This window comes from Parasteatoda tepidariorum, chromosome 9, assembly GCF_043381705.1.
Source record: "Parasteatoda tepidariorum isolate YZ-2023 chromosome 9, CAS_Ptep_4.0, whole genome shotgun sequence".
Taxonomy (NCBI): domain Eukaryota; kingdom Metazoa; phylum Arthropoda; class Arachnida; order Araneae; family Theridiidae; genus Parasteatoda; species Parasteatoda tepidariorum.
Window position 1 is genome coordinate 62493777 of NC_092212.1, and position 24574 is coordinate 62518350.

A 24574-nucleotide genomic window follows, 5' to 3' on the forward strand; every position below is an offset into this window, starting at 1 on the left:
ACTCCCCACACAGCGTTTCGCCTGAGGTGTTGCACACGCTAATGGAAACATATCTAGAATTAATATAAAGAGTTCTTCTTTGGACCACCTGTAGCCCATTTCAATCTTTAATTGACAATTATATGAACGAGAGTCTTATTTTTTATGCAATAAAATAATATAAAACAAAGAAATAGTATCAGTATGGATAGAGGACTGTATAAAATTGGGGCAAGTTGTGCTAAGGTGTTAAAAATCTTTGCAAAATTTTTGGGTTGCTACTTCTGATTTATTTTATTGCCTAAGTAGCAAAAAGCGCACCATCCAATATTATTATACTCGAAGTGTTTACAATTTAACGCTAAGCGGGGGTGCCATCCCCTCTGCAGAGGATCAAAATTGTGATGGCATGTCTTCGGATCATCCTCAGGGGTGTTTCCCAGATCGTCGCCAATAGCCCATCGTGCAGCTCTAGTGCGACGTAACTTAGCTACAACAACAACAACAATCTAACGAGTTACTTCAATTTACAAATTTCAACAGAAAGGATTCCCCAAACAATACATCGGAAGATCCAGAAACATGCCGTGACGTTGCCTAAAAACTAACAAAACGCAACATTTTGTGCAAATATAGCTAAATAAGAGATAACACTCAAAGCAAGGCAAAATTGACACTTTCTTTATGTCATTACAATAATTTTTTTAAATTGATATAAAGCTCAAAACCTTTTAGAATTTGTAAACTACAGAAAAAAAACTTATAAATGGTGAAATTACGCCTAAATTTAATCACAATACTAAAAATTCCCAGAATATTAAGCCAGTTCAAACACCACCTCGACGACATATTAAAGAGGAGGGAAACACCGGAAGCTTCAAAACCTCCTTCCGGCTTTTAAATGATTTTTTTTTTGTTTACATTTATTTCCAAATACATAAATAACTACTTAATAAATACCCCAGCATTTCTAAAATACATCGTCGATTCTCTGAGAGTCGTACTGAGCGTATGTTTTTTTCTTCATGGGATTTCGTATAAGCGAATTTTAGTTTTATTGATTTGACGGCAAATTTTGAATTAGAGCGACTCTAATAAGCTATTTGTCGTACTCCTGAAAGACGAGGGATGTTTCCCAGATCGTCGCCAATTGTCCATTGTACAGCTCTAGTGCGACGTAAAATGAACTACAACAACAACTGAAAGACGACAAAACCAGAAATGATCGATAATGGCTGCATGACTTTCCACTCTCTTCTACTCTGGATTTTAAATGATTGAAGGATAACATCTAGCGCCATCTGTAACTTGATTTTGTTTGTTTTCTATAGTAAGTAAGATACAACTCAACTTTTTCAAAATGTATTTCTGTATCTATTTTTATTTCATTATTTTTTGTTTGCATTTGAGATGGCTTGAATTGTATTTTAATATTCAAAATTCTATTGGATTCTAACTATAAAAATCATGGAAATAATTCCAAGTCTTAAAGCTTTTCTATCGGAGATCAATCTTATTGTGATAACTTTCAAAGTTTTTGAATAGTTACTTTAGTGCTGATCAGAATTTTACGCTCAAGCGGCTATTTAAAATGAGGTAAGGTCACAATATTTGTTGAATATTTTGAGACTTTTCATTTTTGAACATAATATTCCACATTTAAATATTACTGGAAGGTCAATATCATGTGATCATAGTATAAATTAAAATATATTTTAATAAGTTTGATAGGGGGCGGTTGATTAAATGGATTTGTTGTTTAGCTGCTGGTTTAATCTAATTCTTATTGAAATTTGATTTAAACAATAATTGAATGTAAACTTATTCATGTTTTAATTATATTGCAAATCTGCTCATGTTTCTCAGACTTGCGAACGTTTACTACATGTTATGTTTGCGATTTTTTTTCAAAAAATTTTAATATTTCTAAAATGTGCTTTTGAATGGTCTTTGTTTTTTTATTCTAAAGTCGTTTATTCTAATTATGTATTGTTAGTTTATGAATGTTATATATTATGGAATGTAAGCAAAACTCACTATTAACAGTTGTCTCTGTGACATAAATAACTATTAACTTAGTCAGACACATTAAACTAAAATATTTTCGTGCTCATATTGTTGCTTGCAGTTTTGAAACATCTTTCGTGATCTACAGGCTTAGTGTAATATATAAATTAGCATTTAAATATGATTGTATATAAATTAATGAATTAGTGTGTTAAGCTTACTAATCCAATATTTGTTGTTTAGTTATTATTTAATTTACTTTAGAAATCATTTATTGTTTTACCATTATTAATAAGGTTAAAATTTATACTAAGCCATTAATTATTATTTATATTAAGTTTTTATATGTTGTTAGAATTGGTATTCTCTGTTAAGTGGGTTTTATTGAATTAGTATAATAATGAATAGCTTTCTGCATGTACTGTGTTCTGTCTGTTGCTTATTTTTCTTATAATATACATTTTATTTAATCATGTGGTTTGATTTTTTGTAGTTTAGTTGGATTGTTATAATTTGGTTTGTCTCATTTAAGTTTACTGCAATAATAACTGGAGTTTCACTGTTATTAATTTTTCCTAAGAAGCAATTTCCCAAAATTAATGGTCGCTACCAGTCTTGAGGCTACTTTTATAATGAATGATTATTAGAAAATTCTTGAGTAGTCACCTGACAAACTTTTCTCTATTACAATAGAAGTTATATTTAAAATTGGTTTCTGTAATTTAAAATGTAATTGTTTCACTCCTCTAAATTGAATTTCCATCTCCCTGAAAAGTCAAGGTGGTATTTTTACTCTATATAAAAAATATTACAGCTATATCTCTGAATTTAGAATTATGATTGTTGTATAGGTAATCTTTGAAAACTATTTTATTTCATACTTGTTTCTTAAAGTTTTTCTTTACTTTAAAGATGTAACTTATAATGTTTATTAATCTTGTTTTGGGAAATATTAAGATTTACAGTATTTTTTAATCATTTAAAATTTTCTAAGAATGGCAGTATGTTTTAAAAAGTGACCGCTGTTAAAAATGCTACAGCTTCCCACTGGTTAGTAGTAAAATTTCATTTTCATAATTTTACCATATGCTAAAAACATAAGTTTAGTAGCATTAAAAATGTTATAGGTAGTTTATTCATAAGTTATTTGAAATTGATTATGTCATTGAATTAGCATGATTAGATAACTTAAATGATAATTGTAACTGGGTCATTCTTTATTTTTCTTAAGTTATGTAAGAAATAAGAAGCTTAATATTATATTTTCTTTTAATATTTTTTATTAGAAGAATCATCTACTGTTTATGCTTTATTGTACTGGTGTGGCAAGCAATTACACACCTATATTTTGGCTATTGTTTATTTTTATTTAAATTTTCTTATGAATCTCATTATAATTTTTTTTAAATATTAGTTAAATCCATGATCTGTTTTAGATTTTTTTTAAACCTTTTTTCTCTATTATACATTGATCTACAAAAGCTTGTGATATTGTTTAAATTAGTAATTAAGTTATATTTTGTTACAATATTTTTAAATTATGATATTTTTTGTTTCAAAAATTTTTTTACACATACTTTAAGTTGTAGAAAAGAAAGCACTTTGATAAGCATTAATTATATCAATATATTACATTGTTAATTGTTCTACAGTACAGAACCCGTTATCCGGAAATCAGAAAACCAAAAAACCGGAACGAAAGTCGATAAATTTTCCCGCCATTTTAAAAAAAATTGTTTTTTTTTTCCTCATAAGATTTTAGGATTTTTCGTTCTTTTTTGAAAGATGTTTACCTTACCATCATTTTGGAAATAATCATTAGAGTATTACTCCATCGTTTTTTCTTCTTTTTAAGATTATTTCCAAAAAAAAAAATTTTTTTTTAGTTGGGTTTAACATTAAAAAAACGGCTTTTTGTAGCGATTTAGAAAACCGGAAAAATCAGTTATCCGGAATAGCGATGGTCCCGATCGTTCTGGATAATCGGTTCCCTACTGTACCTTTCACTTGGATTATTTTTTCTTCTTCTAAGGTAGAAAGAATTTTATTCTGTTGTAGCTAATTAGATTTTTATTTTTAGTGAACAGTCTGTGGCCTCAGCTCGAGCTGCTGTTTTAATATATGATTCTAATTTAAAGAAATGGATGCCCAGTGGATCTTCTAGCGGATTATCCAAAGTTCATATTTACCATCATGTTGAAAATAATACATTCCGTGTAGTTGGTAGAAAAGTCCAAGATCATGAAGTAATCATTATATGTATCATATTTCAATTGTTTACCTTATCCTTTATTTGTGTTAAATATTGTCATACAACAAAGTTTTTATATGTTAGATATGTTCATGATTTTTTAAATTTCTTCAAGATATACTTTGTTGGGATTTATTTCTTTACCAATTTATTATTTTGTTTAAATATTAATATTTTTATTAAGTAGTTTCAGAGTTTGGTTTTAATGCCAAGAACTGGTAGCAAAACCATCAAATATCAGTTGAAACTGTCAAAAGACCTATAATATTGGTCATAATTATAATACACGTAAAGATTATTTGTCATATTCTTTTCAAATCATTTAATTTAATGTACAAGTATAAACAAATGTTTGTACATGTCAATATCTAAGTATAAATTAATATGTTTAGATGCAAATCTATGTTTATACATAAATATATATATTAATTTATAAATATATGATTGATAATAATAAATGTAAAAAATCACAGTTTTGCTGAATATTTCACTTTAATTAAGAGATCTTATCTCAAGTAATTTTTAGGTTAACATTATCAAATCAAAAAGGTAGTGTAGTTTCTATTTTATTTTTCATAATATTGAATTGAAAATATTTTGCTTTGTTATAATTTTAATGCTTCCCGCACCTTTAAATATAGTGTATGAGCATATTTTAAAATAAATTTATGGAATAAAATAAGTCTGTTCAAGACTTTATAAATGTATGCAACTAAAAGTTGTATATAATATTCAATAATAAAAACTACCAGCAACCTACTATTTAAATAATTAATCATGATATTAAATCAGTATATGAATGCATTTTTAAATTTTTTTTACATGACGGTTTTGAAAACTGAGGTATGTCATACTTGTCCATTGTAGTTAATTTCAAGCTTAATCTCGGGGCTTAATTAGTGTGGAAACACTTGGGGATTCAGTTCCTTTTTTTCCCAGTGAGTTTTTACATGTTAGATGGAACATGGGGATGATGTATGTTTTAAATGACATTAACATTTGTTACAACATAACATTAAAATAGACAACCTTTACATGTTAAGTTTCAGAACAACCTTACTTTTTATCCTTTTTTGCAAAATTTATAGTAAACTTCTGTTTTCCAACATAAATTGTAATTTACTTATCTCATGTTTATAATTGATTATTATTGTTGCATATTTGGAAGTTATTTTAATTGTTACTGTGTTTCATTATAATAAATCATCAGGGTTATTATTTGGCATAAATGGCATTTTATATGTTAAAAAAAGTTTAATAAGTGTAGAGTACATCTAAATTTAAAAACATTTTTATTGTCATTTTTCCAATATTGGTTGGTATGTATTAAGATTCTCACACTTATTTTCTCCTTTAAATTGAGTTGCTCGAATTCAAGTAAACTTGTCTTAAACTCACTATATTCATATAATTTATTCCAGAACAATTGAATGTAGTTTAAAACTGTTTTAGTGTGTTTTTTTCCCCATCTTATGAAAGTTAGTATTTTTAATAACTTTCTTTATGTCATAGGTTGTATTGAATTGCTCCATTCTGAAAGGTTTTAAGTACTTTCAAGCCACTCCCCTCTTTCATCAATGGAGAGATAAACATAGCCAAGTATTTGGATTGAATTTCCATTCCAGAGATGATGCTGAGACATTTGCTTTAGCTATGGAGAGAGTTATTGATATTCTCGGTCATAGCAGTATGTATTTGAGTAAGAACAATTTTTTGTTTGTATCATTTGTAATGTGTTTTCAGATTCGAAAGTGAATTCTATATCTTCTGTGTTTAGAAAGAGAGGATTATGTACAGTCAAGCCCTGCTATAGTAAGCTCCCGGATATAGTGAACAAAATGTTCACTCCTGTGCCTTGCTATACACATATAATAATATTTTTTGTGAATATGGTGTACCAAAAGAAGAGAGGAAATTGGATATTATGAAATTCTTTCTGTTTTTGACTGATTTTTTTTCTTCGTGTTTTTCATAATTTTGAAATTTCTACATAAAATACATATGCAGATTTTTTAAAACCATATGAGTGGAATGTAGCCGTAAGCATTTTTTTTCTTGTTTGCTTCTTCTATCTCATTTTGCTATCCCCGAATAAAGGCTTGTCTTAATTTTTTGTACGCAAGACAAAGAGTAATAAAAATAAAACATTTATTGAATAATGTGTCAATGTGGGTCGTTTATTGAAATAATGTGTAATAAAAAGGGAGCAGTTTGGAAAAATTAGTTAAAATCGTTTGCAGTACGGATAAAGTGAACTGAAATTTTGGTCCCTTGAAGGTTCGGTATAGCGGGGTTTCACTGTATATGCAGTTTCTTTATTTGTTATGTGACTAAATATTTTTGACTTCATTTAGTTCATTGAAATGTGTATTTTGTGACCTATTTATCCAATTTTAAATTTTGAAGTGTATTTATGGCAGAGTTCTACCTAGGAATACAATGTAAGAAAATGTGTATCAGTCTAAAAAATGAAGGAAAAAAAAGAAGGAAAAAAAAACGAGAAATTAAAAATATGTATTAAAAATTGGAGAACGGTGAGAAATTAAAAATATGTATGAAAAAATTTAAAGAGTAAGATTAATTTTGTGAGTTAAAAAGGATGTTTTAAGCAGTACTTTTTTCTGCTTATTTCACAATTTTGCTTCATTACAATGTAAGAAAATATGTTTGTCAGGTCATACATATTTATCAAAGAAAATTTTATTATAATAAAAATATTGTGTTAATAATTTCCAGATTTTTTAATTCTATGATAGGGGTATAACAGATCTTTCCTCTTGGCTACAACAATTAAACCCAATTGTTTTAATGAAATGCAATATTCTTATGACCTCTAGCCGCTTTTAGTATTTAATGGTTATTTTAAATTTTCATTGTTTTTTCTGTTTCCTTCAAATTTTGTACTTAATTTCAGGTAATCGTTCTTCGCATGCTCAACCATTATATCAGACTATTGGACATAGTGGTGTTAGTATTGATGACTATGCAGAATACAGAGGATGGTAATGATTTCTATATTGTGTGATTCATTTAGGAATTAAAGTTAAAACATTTGAACAGAAACATAATGAAGTAGTGAATTGTTAAAACTCATGACTTGTTTTGAGACTTCTTTTATGAAAACAAATATAATGTATTGTATATCTGAAAAGTCATTGAAAATCATGAAAGTTCATTGATTTAGACCTTGATTGAAAATTTTCTTGGAAAGTCATGAGTTTCAGTGATAAATGCTAAAAACTCATGGAAACTTCCAGTTCGTCATGGATTTGGTGTATTGGAGCTCTTCATCCTGTCAGGCAATTTGAAAATCCTGCATCACGATTTGTATTTACATGATTTAAAAATCCCCCATTATGACCTGCATTTGTGTGGTATAAATATCAAACATCGTGATCAGTATTTGTGTGAATTTATAATCATATGTACAATTTTAATTCATTTGATTTAAAAAATACACATTGTGATCCATATTTGTGATTTAAAAATCATACATCATGATCCCCAGTCATGCGATTGAAAAATCTATTGTCATGATTCGCATTTGTGTGATATAAAATGGTCATACATTAGGAAGAAAGTTGCACTCATTTCAATCTTGTTTTTACTGTATTGAGTAATAAAGTATTAACCTGCATAATTCATGGAAAGTGTTCGGTAAAAGTCATGAAAATGATAGAAGGTTATGGATTTAACAACTCTAGATTTAGCAGGTACTCTGTATATACTGTTTAACCATGATATTACAAAATCTGATTTCCATATACATTTGCTGTTTTGGAAATATAAAAATAAAATGTCTTATATTTCTTGGTTTTCCTTAATGACATTGTTTGAAATAACTGATTTTTGTAGTTAATACAAGCTATATAACTTTTGAAATACCAGTGCACTTATTATTTTAACTAATATTTCAATTTTTTGAAACCACTAAAATCTTCTCTCTTCCTTTGAGTTTGTGATATCAAGGTTTGACTGTTCATATAATATATTATTTAAATTTTATATATTATTCAGGGTTCATAGTTCTGATTTTCTTGATATAAGGTATTCTGTCCTGATTTTTAGCATTTTCTCCTGAAATTCCTGATTTTTTTTCCAGATTTATAATCTTGTTTCAGTCTTTTGATTATCTTATGATACAATAAACTTATTAGCATTTTTAGGTGGTAAAATTTGAAATGAAAGCATTGCTTTTCTTTTTTTTTTTTATATATTTTATTTTATTTATTGCGAAATTGAAAGAACTTTTAAATGTCCCATTTCTTAGTTTTTTTTGTTTTAATAAATTTTGTTTCCAGATTACGGTGTACTACACTTTATCATGATTTGTTTATTTTCGCATAACTTTATTATTTAGCCTGTAAAGTATACATGATTTAGTGTTGAAGTAATTTTTTTGTGTGTGAAAATAATGCTTGAGCATATGAAAATAACTATAATTATCGGTTTTCTTTTGAACTGATAATTATAAGACTAACTGATAATAAACTGATTTTGAAGAATCTATTTAAGTCGATAGAATTCAGGTTCCATTATTTCTCAACTAGTGCGAAATTGTGCTGTTTTTTTTTTAAAAAATCATTTCTGATCCACTTGTTCCTGTCTTACTTTTTCATTTGAAAGTATTGAGTGTTGTCTATGTTTTTTTTTTTTTTCTGTGGTGGGAGTATTAAGGAAATATGCTGCATGGAATGAGGTTTCAAAGTAGAGTTGAGAGTTATTTTAGCCCTTCATTTTTCTTATAAATAGTCTCTTACTATAGTAGTTAAGGATAGTTTGTATGCTGGTCATTACTTAAAGTCATTGAATATCAAAAATGTAAGTTTTTTGAAAATAACCTAAAAAAATGTCTTGATTTATTTTTAAAATGTTCTGATTTTTATTCTGGTCTACTATGAAGCTTGGATTATTATAATTATGTTACAGCTAGAATTAATGTTTAAAAAATTATAACACTTTAATGTAAAATTTTTATTATTAACTTATTTAATACAAACGATTTTTATAGAATCATAGTATTTTAAAAATCATAATTATTTGCTGATATATAGTTTGACAAAATTGTTAAAGGTTTCTTTTTCGTTAAATTAATTGAAATATTTATCACAGTATATAATTTGATTTACTTCAATTTATCTCTCAAATTGAGTAATCAATTATTTCAAATTTTTAAGTATTTTTAAAAATAAATCTTAACAAGTTATATGCCTTGCTGTATTTTTCAAATTGGCTGTATTGTTTAGAAAATTTGCATTATATCTTTATATTATATATATTGCCCCCCCCCCCCGGGCAAGGAAAGTGACACAAGTAAAAAAACAGCAATTTTGAGGCAATGTCAAAAAATATGTATGAATCGCCCCATCAAGCTCAAAAAGTGTCACATCTCTAACTCGTAATTTATCCAGCTGAAGGTAGTTGCTTCAGTTTTGTGTCTAATTCAGAATATGAGTTGTAGTATTCTTTAAGCTAATTTTTTTCAAATGCTGCATTTTAGAGTTATGACACTTTACTTGCAGGGGTGTGATATGTTACCTAAATATCTCCATTAAACTCATGATTTAAGCTATGTTCATATACATAGCTGCCCATTTTGAAGGATTTGCATAAACTACTGGATTTCTTTTTCAATTTCATCAGAAATGTATAATTTAGAAAGTTCCTAATCTTCTATAAAAGTTCAATTGTAGTTGGTATAACATTTATATTTTTATTCAAGTCTGAGGTTTTTCCATTCCTTTTAGCAACTATTTTTGTATTTGTTTTCTGTGTGTTTAAGTTTGGCAACTAGTTTTCATTTGTAAAAAAATCCATATTTTCTAGGGCAAATAACGAAAATGGAGATAAAAAGTCAAATACTTCAGATTATAGTTCCGGTTCTGAATATGGCCACTACAGAAGTAGCCAGGGTAAGCTTTTATCTGGCTTATTTTATTGAAATAAAATCTTGTCTTTCTTGTTTGAAAACAGTTACAAAAATAAAGTGTGTATCAGGTTTATCGAGTAATGAATTTCTTTAATAGTACCATTTTACAATAATATTGCAAAAAATTTTGTGTTTTAGCAATCTGGAAATGATTGAAACTTGTATCATCAAGCACAGTTCTAATAGGGGTTTGGGTATTTCGAAATGTAGCCAAAACATTAATTGCAAGATACCAACATCATTGGCATAAAAACGAGTCAATAAAAGCATAGTTATAAAATATTTCTAATAAGGATGTGATAATATTTTCTGTATATTTATATGAGCTCAAAATTTATTTGTGTGATATGCTACTTTTTATTCTTTCTTCCTTTTTATTAATGTGAAAATGTTATATTTTATTATAATTCTTGTTATATTCTTTTATGTTGCTAATTCTATCAAATTACTAACTAAAAAAGATTTTGATTTTTAGACCGCTAATCAGGGTTGGAATAAACCCAGTTTTATTTTTTAAAAAAACCCAAAAAATCCTGTTTTTTATTCCAGTTTAGACAGAGGTTTAATTAATTTAAACTGTGTTCTTCTGGTTTGTTTAAAACAAAAGGTTAAATAATAGTTTTTGCTTAAAAAGTAACTAAAGTATTACATCAAGACCTTTTTTAACTATTTATTAATATTTCTAAAGATAAAATAAAAACAGTTCAAAAAAAGAAAATTAACTGATGATTAACTAGTAATGCTCGCAAAAAGTAATTTTTACCGTACTTGTCAGTGCAAATGAAACAATCAACTTCATTGTTTACATTAATTGGCAGTATTACTATTTACTGCATTAGTATTTTAAAATTTTAATAAAAATAAAACATTTTTTTCTTCATTTTTTGAACTATTCAGAAAATGTTTGAAAATGATGGAAATATTAAAAGATATAAAAGTGGTAAATAAGTTGTGTCAATATATACCTAAAAATAATAAAGGTTTGGTTAATTATTATGATCTAATAATAAAAAATGATTAAAATAATTTTTATCATGTTTTTAATGTAATAGAGTTATAAGCATTACGATAAACTTATTAATATAATGCTGTCAAAAATAAAATAAAAAAAATTTTATTAGTAAAAAGTTATATTTTTTTATGAATTGTACTTTCAAAATATTAATTAAAAATTCCAAAAATTTAATTAAAAGCATACTGCGTAACCTTAAATTTGAAACCTTGATATTAAATTCCATGAAGTTTTGTTTATGCAGATTTAGTGCATAGAAACATGTGTAGACTTATATAGTATAACTTTAAAATGGGTTGACTGTAATTTATACAAGGTTGTGTAAAATCATTATTCCTATAATAAAATTCCTTTATTCTACAAATTTTTGATGATGATGACTTCTTTATTCATTTATTTTTGCAGTAACAAAATCTTATATCTTGTAGAAATAAATTCTAAAAGATACTTATTAAAAGTTTATAAGATTTTAATATGAAATTTTTTTAAAATCATTTTGTGGATTATTAAGTTGTTGCACTACCCAAAACTAGACAATTGTGTAACTTACTGTCTAAGTGGTTCTTTATTTTTTATGTTAGGTAACCATTCCAGCCATCCAACAACTCCAGGTTCTATACCCTCCCCGAGTTCGTACAGTCATCATCGTACTTCATCAGCACCATCAGTTTCGCAGCAGCCGTTGGCGGTAGCTTCACCACAACCCTCTCCCCAATCCAGTGTCCCTCCTCCTCCGCCACCCCCTCCTCCTGCCAATTCTAGCATATCTGGGTTGGCAACAATGCCAAGACTTCATTTGAGACCAAGTGGAGAGCAAGAGATGACAGAAACCTCTTTAGCGGCTGCTATTGCTTCTGCAAAATTGAAGAAAACGATACCAAAGGTTGTTTAAGGAATTTTCAAATTATTTAATTTGGTTCTTGTTCGATGTTTCATTTAGCCAAGGTAGACACAGAACCTGGGAAAAATCAGGAAATTTTATTAATATGGAAAAATCCGTGAAATGTCAGAAAATTTAACTAAAATTACCGAAAATTCGGGGAGAAAATAGTTTGAGGTATAAGTCCTCTATTTTTCGAAAAAAAAATGGTTTGTGATAATTAAAAAAAAAAAAATTTGTTTAATTTCAATTCTAATTACAAGTGTAATAACATGGAAGTTTGTGCTCAATTTATATTTACAGGGTGCGTAGTGTTTTTAAAAAGTGCTTATCTTCGATTTTTGTTTTTTAGAAGCCCTTAAAGGTGCTTATTTTATTGGGTGTTTTTAAAAAGTGCTTGATTTTCCCGTTTTCAAAATGAGATTTTTCCTTTACCATGTTGATTTTCACTATGAATTATGCAGAAAGACCCAGTTCACATCGTTCTATTCAACGTTTCTCAATTAATTCAGCCCTAATCTATTCCGGCATATTGTCAGTCCGTAGCGTATGAAAATGCCATTCGCATGCTTCAAAATTTCATGATTTTTGACAACTGCCAAAAATAGCAATTTTTTTTAATGGTAACAAGAGAAAACCGTTAATTGTCAGAAATTTTCCAACCCTGCCAAATTATGATATTTTTTTAAAGTGCTTAAAAAATTTTTTTGAGTGCTTAAAAGGTGCTTATTTTTTGTTGAATAGTTTGGCTACGCACCCTGATTTAATGCAATGTTACACAGTTTTATACTTTACTCTTTTATTGAGATGCACTTACAGGTTTGATCCATTACAATTAGAGCGAAGTTGACGAAATTTCTATACAACTTTTGTACTTTTTCTTATCTTTTGTGCTTAGAAATACCATTAAAAGCCTTTTAGTAAAGTGATAAACATGTTTTTCATCACGCTAAAAGACAAACTGACAGTGAATATTTCTATATTCATGTAATCATAATCAAGGCCTTACTTTTATTGAAAGTAATGAAAATAATTCTTAAATTGGAATAAGTTTGTGCTCTTGATTAGGGATTTATGAAATGTTAGAAGAAAAGTATTTAATGTTAGAATAAAATTATTCTATTGTCAAGGAACATTATGAATTTGTTGATACTTTTAGATGGCATGCACAGTTTTTTTTCTTTTATAATCTTTGCTATCTATAAAGTCTTATCAATATGCTTATCAATAAAGCCTTACACCTACAGGTTCTGCTATAATTTTTAATAGCTACAATAAAATCACAGTTGTCTTCCAATCTTCCTTCATTGTATTGTTTATTTATTAGTTTATCCTAGTTTTTTCTTATTTGTGCTCGCTGCTGTATGATCACAATAAAAATATTTAGATTTCCTGTTAAATACTGTATAAAAGTTTAAATTAACTTTTAAAATTAAATACTTTTAAAAAATAAATGGTGCCTGCTCTTGGGCTGATGTTTTATGATATGCTTTTGTTTTAATTTTTCAAACAGCCTAAAAAGTATAAACCCGCTCTTTAAGAGCACAAAACTGCTGCTATGAACTGATTATATTGTATTATATTACTGCAATATCTATCCCTAATATTACTATATATCTTATATATAGTATAATATCTATCATTTTTGAAAAACATGCTAAAAATATTGCAAAGAAAGCTTTAGCATTATTAATATTTGCTATCAGGTATGCTGAAGATTTGCTATAAATTGTTATTTCTTAACATAGGCTTCAGAGGTTGTAGCAAATGAAAAACCAGCAGCATTGAAAGCAGCATTGCCATGCTTGATGGATGAAATGACAAGAACTCTAGCTAGGAGGTATTCTAAAATCTTCATGCTCATCAAATTCAATATTAAAAAAAAAAAAAAAAAATTCTAATAGTTTCTTGATATTAATTTCATTTTTATAATCCATAAAAAATGTACAACTATATCTTTACAAATGCGTTTAGTTATTTTCATATATAAATTATTATTTCAATATGTCATAAATATTCTAACATTAGTTGCCAGTTGTCATGAAAACATGATTTTAAAAGCAATCGGAAATAAATAAAAATGTATAATTGTAATTTTCACAAGAAAGTATGAAGAATAAGAATTGGAGTGAGGCGGAGGTAGAGACAATACCAAATAAGCCCAACAAGCCATGACATCCCGGGAGGACACTTGTATCGTTTACATATTTATGGCTATCCAGACTGTTGTCTCTGTGACTCTAAAAAAACTATGAATTGGAAGCACCTCCATTGCTGCAAATCACTTGATAGATTTGACTTCAAAATATTTTCGAGCAAGGGAACTTCTGTAGTTATGACTTTGATTTTTCTTCTACTTGTGTTTGAAGTTTATTGTTCTTTTTTGTTGAAAAAAAGTTATGCTCTGCTGAGGAAATTCACTTTATTATAAAAAGAAAAACAGCGTTTGATATCTTAAGAGTTTTTTTCTGAATTATAAATTAATAAGATTATGTAGTTAGTAATTTTGGAGTGGTTACTTAAAACCTATACATAAACGTTTTTCTTTTTTAAAATGAATTTTTGTTACTGTTTAAAAGGAGGAAACTGATTTAGTTCACTCTGTAAAATTCTCTTGACGTAAATTATACAAATGCCAAGATATTTTTAAAGAATCTTATATCGGACAATTGTGTTATATTTACTGCATTTTATAAATATGCTGATTGCAGAATTGTACCTGTATAATTTTGTCAAAAAAAATTGGCTAAAATTATAGGATGGCTGCAATTTTTCTAATTTGGAGATGTCATTGTGTTGTACCTGTTTTGAAAGATTACTGCGAAGTAGAGTAAATATCTAATTTGAGATTTTTTGTGAAAATTAAATGAATGTGATTAAAAGTATATTAATACATTCTTTCCTTATCTGCATTCTTTTGTTAGTTGAGTTTAGTTGGGAGGGCTTTTTAATTGTAAATCGTCTGATATAACAAAAAGAAAACATTTTGAATCTTTGCTATCTAATGATAGATAAACTAATAGAATTTTTAACATTCTTAAAGAATAGCTGTTATTTTAACTATTTCAAAGTGTGCTCTAATTCCTATCATTTCTTAATTTTACTATTTAGTTTTCATTGATTTATTAAAATTTTCTCTCTTTTTTCAGACGAGCCCAAACTGAGAATAGTTTAGTAAGTTACTATTTTTGTTTTATCTATTTTCGTTTTATAAAAAAAAAAATATAAGAACTTTTTCATTTATTTAGATTTTTTCTTGTGCTTTTCTTTCATTTAAGTATCAAATTCTAAAATGCCTTTCCTATTTTTTTTTTAAATTTGGTTTTCTCATTATTTATGTTTTTTTTTTAAACCATAATTTATAGTGCCCTTTAATTTCATTGATTTGAGTATGTACTTAAGTTGTTTACCTTAGATAAGTTGTAAGTTATCCTTTATAACTGCATTATGCTTTTCTTCCATTAAACTGTAATAAACCATTATAGCAGATAATTAATTTTTTATTAACATATAAATAAGATTTCAATGAGAGAGGAATTTCTAAAATCCTAAGCACAATGTGTTCATGTATAGAATTATGTTTGTGAGTTTGGCTAGGATATATCAGTGAGAAAAGATTGACATTAATCTTTCTGCTAACTTCTAAAGTCTTTCCAAAGATCAGAAAATTCGCAAAAGTATATTCTTTTTTTTTATAAAAGCAAATGCTGGAGAAACAGAATAATTTTTCTTATTATAAAAATCAGTTTATTTTAAATCTTTGCTTCAAATTTAGTTTTTTCGCAAAAATTCTCTTTGTGATTTAGTCTAAAGCTTTAATTTTTCCTTTCCATCAGCACCCATTTTAATATCTAACTTTTCATCTGCTAAAAAAATGTGTATAATTTATTAATGTTTAATTTTATTTAATTAATAATAATTTTTATTTATTCAGGATGTTGATAGCATAAGCAGTGGTGATAGCAATAGAAGTTGGAAAAATTCATCCAATGCTTTTAGTCCAAATAGAAATTCCGGAGAAGATTCTCCTCAATCACTATTCAGGTTTGTAAATTATTATACTGGGTGTTCTATAATCACCAATTTTAATGTATCGTTTTAGAAACTCTTCTCAAGTGTTTACTCATTGGAGGTAACAAATTAATATTTAAGCAAGTAAAAAATAAAAATGCTAACATCAGATCCTGTTCAATTAACTATTAAAATTTGGATGTGTTTTTAATAACTGTTTCTCTCTTTCTGATTCTTTTCTTAATCAAACAGATACTGATGTTTTTAGCCACCTTAATGGTGGTAATTCATCAAATTTTGATATTTTTGTTTTTCTATATCTTAAACATTAATTTGCAATATTAACTATGTATTAAAATTTCTTTTTTTGGTTGTAATTAATATAAGCTTGGAAACAAGTACCACAATTTAAATCTCTATTTATCATTTTACAAACTCATCATTAAACATTGTTGTACAAAACTGAAAGAGACTTCATCCAAACTATAATTTGAATAAACTAAGCCATAAACTGGAAACAAATTAGACTATTATATTCAGGATTTAAACATTGATAATTTGAAGAACAATTTATTTAATATTGAAAACAGTTATTAATTTTTTTTAAGTGTGTCAAATTTTTGGTCACTTTGTGCTCTGAAAGATTTTAATTTGTGCAGTAACCTTACTCTATGGAGCATTTTTCTGATATTCATTTCTAATTTCATTTGGCAGTTGTGATTTTGTGAGCTTTTCATTCTTTATATAAGTTTGTATATTTCTCCTGTATAACACATTTATCCTCCATAGATCTGAAGTTGAAAGTGAAAATAAGGGCCAAATTGTAGTTGACATGTTTGAAATGGAAAAAATGAAACAAGAAATTTTAACAGAAATGAGGACAGCTGTTAATAAAATGAAGCAAGACATTATAGATGGTAAGTTCTATTTTTCTGAGAATATTTATTTATTATTTTTTCTTCAACCATAAGGGAAATTAAGTTGGTTATGCAAGAAAATAAATTTCTATAAAATAATTTAAATTTTTGTTCTGATATTGTTTTAATATCTGCATACTTGATTTTTCTGCTGATTGGTTGAATTCTATGAATTTAGTTCTACTGATTAAGTAATATGTAATTTTTCTGTGAATGTGGTCAGAAATCACAATTTGGCTTTCGATTTCACACAATTTCTGAATCACACACCGAGAAAAATATTTCAGCAGTTTTAGCTAAAGCATTTTGTAACTCTAAAATAGTTAGCAACTATAATGAAACTATATCTTACAACTTCGTATAGTAATGGTGATTAGTTGCAACATCGCCAAGCTGCTAATGTGACAGCTGGAAGAATATTTGAAAAAAATATTACTAGATGAAATAAAACAAGTTTTTACCTCATAAGAGAACTAAAAGTATCAGCACAGCTAAAGAAAACCAAAATCTCAACCAAATATCTATATTGATTAGCAAAAATAAACATAATCTAAATCATGATGTTTGATTCTAAAATCACACGAATAAGTTTGTAGTTATGTTCCCGAAGAAAAATATTTGCCGAAGAAAAATATTTGTTCTGATTTTTAGCTTTTTGTACAAGTATTTTTAATTTGTGTGTGGGTAAAGAACATGTTATTTTCAACGATTATCCAGGTTTTTGTTCTGATTTGTAAGATTTGGATTTTCGATCCAGCATCTTTTTATTCCAATTAATAATTAATGCTAGTAAAAATTGCAAATATTTCAAACTTGGAGACCATACACTAATTATATGCTTAGTTCGGATAAATAGCCTTTCCTGCAGAATCCAACATCTTTTTATTCTATTTAATAATGAATGCTAGTAAAAATTGTTGATATTACAAAAGTAAATTACAATTTATAATAGCAATAATTGTTGAATACAAAAGTAAAAATTGTTGATGCTGAAAAAGTTGACATTTTAAATTTGGAGACCATACGTTAATTATATGATAATCAGATAAATAGCCTTCCCTTCAGTATTTGTTGTTTCATATGTTTACCGAACTCAGTCATTTTATGAAAAACTAAACTCAACTATTTTAGTTTATCAATTTTTGATAGTAATGAATTTCAGGGGTTATATGCTTATTTGTTATCAAAATTGCAGTAATAATTTTATAGGATTTTTTGTAAATATTATCGTTTCACAATTATTGATTCATTTCATTCATTTGCTTTTCAAAATGATTCCTGTCAACAATGTAGTGATCATATCTTATAATTGTTTGATGGTAAGTTGTGGGATCATACACTAAATTACTACTCTTGTATGAAAATGCTGTGGTATATTTACTGTGTTTTTATTTCTGAAAAAATTGAAACCTGACATTAAAACTATTTGATTAAGGAAGTCTTGAACTCTATTAAAAATTTAAGTAAATTTTGGTGCAAAGAAATATTACTTGGTTGATGTCAATTATTTTTTTAAAATGACAGTACTACAAATATTTTCTACACCTATTGATCTTAAACTAAAAATTGTTTGGTGCTTTATTAAATTTTTAAAAAAAAAATGCTGAAAATTTAGTTTTTAAACAAAGTAATTCTCAAATTAAAGGTAGTACATTTTATTATTCTTATGGGATAAAATGTGCTTTTATTATACTGAAATATAGCACATTTTTCTTTGTTTTAGTATTTAAAAGTAGCCTGGTATGTGCCTACTGCTCTAAAAAGTGTCCAGATTCTTCTGGAAAATGTTCTGATTCTTTCTTTAGCCCACTATGAAGCCTAATGAATCACAATGTCTGATTTACAAATGATAATATGTGAATCAGACAACCTCTTTTTCATAAATGGTGTGAATATGTTTCACAATGCGTGATTTATAATATATTCTAATGACATCAACTTTAGTCAAGACCATATATATAATCCGCGATGTATTGTGCAAATCATATTAAAAGGCAGTGTAATGTATGGTTTGTAAATTGGGTGAATGCAATGCCTGATATATGATTCATGAATTGCAACAAAAAGAATAAAGTTTAAAGCAGTTATATCATAAATATGCTGCAGGTTTATTAGTCTGTAAAATTCTACAGCTTTTATATTTAATATTAACTTTAACTAAATTTTCAGATTCGAATGGTTTTGGAAGAATAACTTTATCAAAAAAATAGAAAATAATATCACAAAAGTGGAAAGACTTTTTGTGATTTAATTTATTTCAAATCACATCTTGTTTAGTATTCGGCTTCTTAGGATTCTCGTTCATATAATCAAATTATACATCCCTCATCTTATTTAATATTATGCCAATTAAAAACTGCACATTGCTATTCATGCTTTAAACACTATTTGTGAATTACAAATAACAGTTCAGATATCATGATTCTCCTATTCGTAATTGTGTGAACGCTGGGCAAAATTCCAACATCCTGCTCATTCAAACAAAACTGTAATTTGTTGCTTTTTTTCCTGATTAACCAATAACATAAATATGCTGTAGATTTATTGTTTAGTCTGTAAAATTCTACAGCTTTTATATTTAATATTTACCTTTCCTTGATTTTCAGATTCGAATGGTTTTGAAAGAATAAGTTTATCACAAAAATAGAAAATAGTATCACAAAAGTAGAAAGACTTATTGTGATTTATTTCAAATCACACATCATGTTTAGTACTAGGCTTCTTGTTCATATAATCAAATTACAAATCCCTCATCTAATTTAATATTATGCGAATTAATAAGTGCACATTGCTATTTGTGCTTCAAACACTATTTGTGAATTATAAATAACAATTCAGATATCATGATTCTCCCATTTGTAATTGTGTGAACGCTGGGCATATTACCAACATCTTGCTCATTAAAACAAAACTGTAATTTAATGCTTTTTTCCTGATTAACCAATAACATAACTAGTTTGAAATTAATAAGCTTAAATTTAATTTAAACTAACTCTTTTACTTGTGAATATTTAACACAAAATAATTCTTATCTTTCAGCTATACGAATGGAGTTAAATAGGAGATAAAAGAAACTTCAAAAATTATGGTGTCCAGTTTTATATTTTTGGATCTTTCAGATGTCTGTTTTTTAATGTTATGAAGGCATTTCACCTAGACCTTTTTTGTAATAAAACAAAAAGCATGCCGTCTCAACATTTAGAAGCATATATATTTTTCACACTGGATACATCATCAGCTCTTGCCACTGTGTATTAAGCGTGTTTTGAAAATGTACTAGTGTTACAATTTTTTTTTTTACCTGCATACCAAAGTTTTTGAACTTTTTACACTGTAAAAAAAATACTGTGAAGCAATGTGTCCTTTTTTACACATATTTGTTTGTTGCTGGTGTCATTTTATCTATTAGTTTTTTTTGTAAAGAGTTGAATCAAAGACAGTCCAAGTAGTGTACTAGTTGCAAATGTCTTATTTAGCCAAACGTTTTTTGAACAAATGAGAATGAGTTAGTTCTCAAATAAATAATGCATGGACCCGTATTGAGTGATCTAATTTGCATGAGAAATAACAATTTATTTAAAAATAAATTTTAAAATTCTTATTGGTTAGGACAGAAATATGGTTAATGGAGGAAAAAAATTTCATTTTCCTGAATTTGAGTATAAATATACAGAAGAATGTATTGAAAATCTAATTAGTTCTATTGGATAAATCAGCAACAAAATTGAAGACTTCAGTGAAAGAGCAAGCATAATTTTTGTGAATTTAAGAAAATTAAATTTTAAATGTATAGGAATCACTGCACAAATTTATTTTGCTCAGAAAATTAATTGGTTACATCGGAACAATAACAAAATTGAATGTCGTAGTAGAAGAACATATGCAATTTTAGTGATTTAAAGAAACTCAAGTTTTTTATGTATAAGGAAGTTCTTAAGGAAGTTGTGCACTATTTATTTTGCCGGAAAAATAGCTTTATATAAATTTGAGAGAATAAATTAATGTTCTTTACTTACACATTCTTTATACATAAATATGAGTATTTTTTTAAATGTTAGTTAACATTGAATTAAGAGGGTATATAGTACAAAATGCATTGTTCCTCCACAAAGGTTTTCAATTGAGTCAGCTGAATATTGAGATGCAAAATATTGTTTCTTCACTTCTATTGACAATATATAGTGATACTTTGGTTTGGCTAGATTAAGACTTTAACAGTTTTTCATAAATTGTGAGATAAGTCACAGTTGTAAATAATCTCTGTATCAATGTCGATATATATTAAAAAAATATTTATATTCCATTTTAGAAAGTAGAATTATTTGTACCAAAAGAAAAATGATGATTAAAATAATATGGTTTCATAATAAGCTATAAACACTTCGTTTATACTCATAAAAGTTGATTTATTAATGCTGGCACAATCTGCCATAATGCATTTTTTTAAAATGCTCATTAATAGCGCCAATATATTTAAAGAGCAACTTGTCCATCTTACAATCAAGATAATGAACAATCAAGTTGTTGTTGAAATAATACATATTGTTGGCAAAGGTTTGAATACTTTTTTTTAATGTTCAATAATTGAATTTTTTACTGTATAAATTTAATAGTGAATGAACTAAATTTAAATGAATTGATTTAAAATTTGTATTACTTTAAAATATACTTATCCTGTAAAGATTGTTCTAATTAAAATATCTAAATCAACTGTTAAATAGTTCTTTAAATTTTAGATAAACTACGGGTAACTTATTGAAATGCTGAATTAGACATAATCTATGCAATTTTCAAATCAGAAATTTTTTTCACTAATAATATTTTTAAGTTCTAAATTTCTAAGTATCTATAATTTGATCAATAATTTTATGTTGTCATTTTTTAATGCTGTTTGGTTTTTTTAAATAAGATATTTATTGGTCTTTAAATCAAGATCTTTGTTTTGATATTATTATTCTTTTTTCCGATTAATATATTTTTATAAAACTCGTGTTATTTTTTTTTATATTGGCAAAATTATTTATAATAAATTTGTACAAATAACAATAAACATAATTTCAAAATTGTATTGACAAGTGCCATATTAACCAGATACTGTATTTGGTAGCAAATTTTATTTTCTGAATAATTAAGCTTTAGAAGTAAATAAACATTTTAATTTTCTATTTTTTTTGTATGTTTATAAATTTATTATAATAATTTGCTTTATTTTGTTTGTAGATTTATAAGCATTATATATTTTTTCTAAAAAATTTTATTTTATCTGCACTTGAGTTAAAAAATAAATTAGAATTGTGTGTGAAAGTAATTCATATTACTTTCAAACAAAATTTTACTCCAATTAATTATTTTTTTCTAAACAACATTATGTGTATGCTGGCCTCTAATATTATCTTTTTTATGCCTCTTATTAAAAAATACTTTTACATACCTGACATAGGCTTTTTAACATAAAATCAAGCATTTATTAAAAATGTCTTTTGTTATGCCTGTATTAATCAGTTAAGCATGTTTGATGTGACGCCGATCCAAATCTCTATTGTAGTGTGTATGACATGTATACTCATGTATAATAAAAAATTACCACTATATATCAAAATTCCAAATTTTAATAAAGAAAAGTAAAAATATTATTTTATTGTTGGGGGGGCAAGCAGCATAGAGCCAATTGCATATATAAGCCGTTACTTAACCGGGAGCTTTGATCTTTGGAGAAATTGTGTAAACAATTAGCTGGGTCAATATGGCCCTTTGTTCTCTGAGGCACTAAAGCTACACTGCGAGGATTCTTGAATTGCAAATGAATAAGTCTAGCATTTGATTGTAAAGCTTTCTATCCCTATCTCTATATGTAATTTTCGCCTCGTAGAAATAAATTATTAATTTTTTATTAAATGAAATCCTTTGTTTTTCATAAAATTTGTCACATGGCCATTGTTTCATTCTGCTTTAGCCGATTACAAAAATTAAACTCAGTGCTTAACTGGTTAAATCAGGGCTTTCAACAAGAGTCTGATTGTATAGCTAATAAAATTTTTCATTAATTAAAAGGTAGTTTTGATTAATCATACAAAAAAAAACTTATATTTTTATTTATACATGTATTCCTGGCAAAAGACTTTTATGATAAAATGTTTGATTTGCTGTATAAGTTATAGTATAAATTTTACACTGCTATAACTTGACTTGTACCAATAATATGTGTTCATGATAGTGTTAGATGTAATAAACAAAAATGTCTTAATTCGAATTTTATCCATAATTTCAGTAAATATCCTCTTTAGTGCAACGGTAGTGAGAAGAAAGTTTTTTAAATACATTAAATCATAAAATATAATTTTTCTTTAATTGAATTATTGATTGATGTAAATTTTTTTCACTGGGTTACAAGAAATAACAATTTAATACTCACTGTATCAAAACCAAACTTGCAAGCATAGAGGACAACAGTTTCAAAATGTGACAAGTTTGCAAATTTTCGGATAGGTCTTCTTTTGTATCTATCTATGCAGAGTTGCAATCAATATTTTCTTGGGTTGTCCGATTTCTTGCACAATTTTTTTTTTTTTTAGTGATAGCTAAGACTTAAGATTAGCACAAACCCTTTATCTCTGAGGGAAAAATTCATTGCATCCAAATCTGGTGATAAGGTGGCCATTCTTGTGCTAGAAAGCATGTGGTTTGCACTATTCTTTAATTCTTCTATCTCTGCGTGTTGGAAAAGAATCCTATTAAAAAGTCAATTTTTGGTTTTCAAAGAATTTATATGACCAAGGAACAGTAACATATTGCATAATGAGTTTGTGATAGAGGCGTTTGGTCTTAACCTTGTTCAAGCGTTTTCTTGTAACCCTATAATACTTATAAAATATATAAATCCTGTATGATTTTTCCTTAAATGAATAACTGATTTTTTTATTTTGATAACTATGCATTAATACTGGTGTGCATTATTGTTTTGTTTCTTGGATAGAAATGCCTCAAATTATTTTTGTTGAGGTACTAAATTGTGTTAAGGTACACTTTTTCTATGATTTGTCCTCTTGCAGGTCAAGAGAATATTTTACATTAGAATAATTTTCAATGAATGCTGTTGAAAATGTAGTCATTTAAAAGTATATACATTATATTTTGATGAGATTATTTTTAAAAGTAATTTTTAATTAGCATAACAAAGCCAATTTTTTTAATATGTATAAACCTTAAAACTCTTTAAGTTGCATTTCATAATTGACTAATTTAAAGAATTTATTACATTTAGTATATTTTTCTTTTAAACTTTTCATTTGTGTATATTTATAAGAAGTAAATGTTAATATTTTTTTAATACGTTCATTTCAATAATTATATTGAAGCTTTTTTCTTGTTTTACACTTACTGACTGATAGCTTAATAAAAAGCTTTTTGCTGTATGCACTGCTGGCTTCATAACTAGGCTATCGATAAATTAATAAATATAGTTTTGCATTAGTATCTTGAAAATAAAAAGTTCTCTTAAATTTAATTATCCTATAATATCAGTAGCGAGCAATCTGAGCATATAAAAAATATAGATCCTCCCATGCAGCAGCCAAAACCAAAATAGAGC

At 26.9% G+C, this 24574-nt stretch overlaps 1 protein-coding gene across 2 annotated transcripts; it reads left to right on the top strand.

The window, feature by feature from the left end:
* Nucleotides 1–1336: 1336 nt before the first annotated feature.
* Nucleotides 1337–22585, top strand: LOC107441880 (ena/VASP-like protein). Of its 2 annotated transcripts, none has more exons than XM_016055275.3 (11): nt 1337–1575; nt 4067–4232; nt 5750–5936; nt 7152–7239; nt 10064–10149; nt 11760–12061; nt 13807–13898; nt 15208–15232; nt 15993–16102; nt 16859–16986; nt 20026–22585. In XM_016055275.3, the coding sequence occupies exons 1-11, from the start codon at nt 1571–1573 to the stop codon at nt 20052–20054; spliced, it is 1218 nt and encodes a 405-aa protein (XP_015910761.1). In that variant the 5' UTR covers nt 1337–1570; the 3' UTR covers nt 20055–22585. The 2 variants fall into 2 exon arrangements, with proteins under 2 accessions (XP_015910761.1, XP_015910762.1); XM_016055276.3 differs by having other exon boundaries at nt 1350–1575; nt 5750–5924; nt 20026–21325.
* Nucleotides 22586–24574: the final 1989 nt, after the last annotated feature.

What these genes read in the sequence shown, in the direction of transcription:
- LOC107441880 (XM_016055275.3), top strand. An exon ending in ACAAGAACTCTAGCTAGGAG is followed by an intron (nt 13,899 to 15,207) that starts GTATTCTAAAAT and finishes CTCTTTTTTCAG; the next exon opens with ACGAGCCCAAACTGAGAATA. An exon ending in TCTCCTCAATCACTATTCAG is followed by an intron (nt 16,103 to 16,858) that starts GTTTGTAAATTA and finishes TATCCTCCATAG; the next exon opens with ATCTGAAGTTGAAAGTGAAA.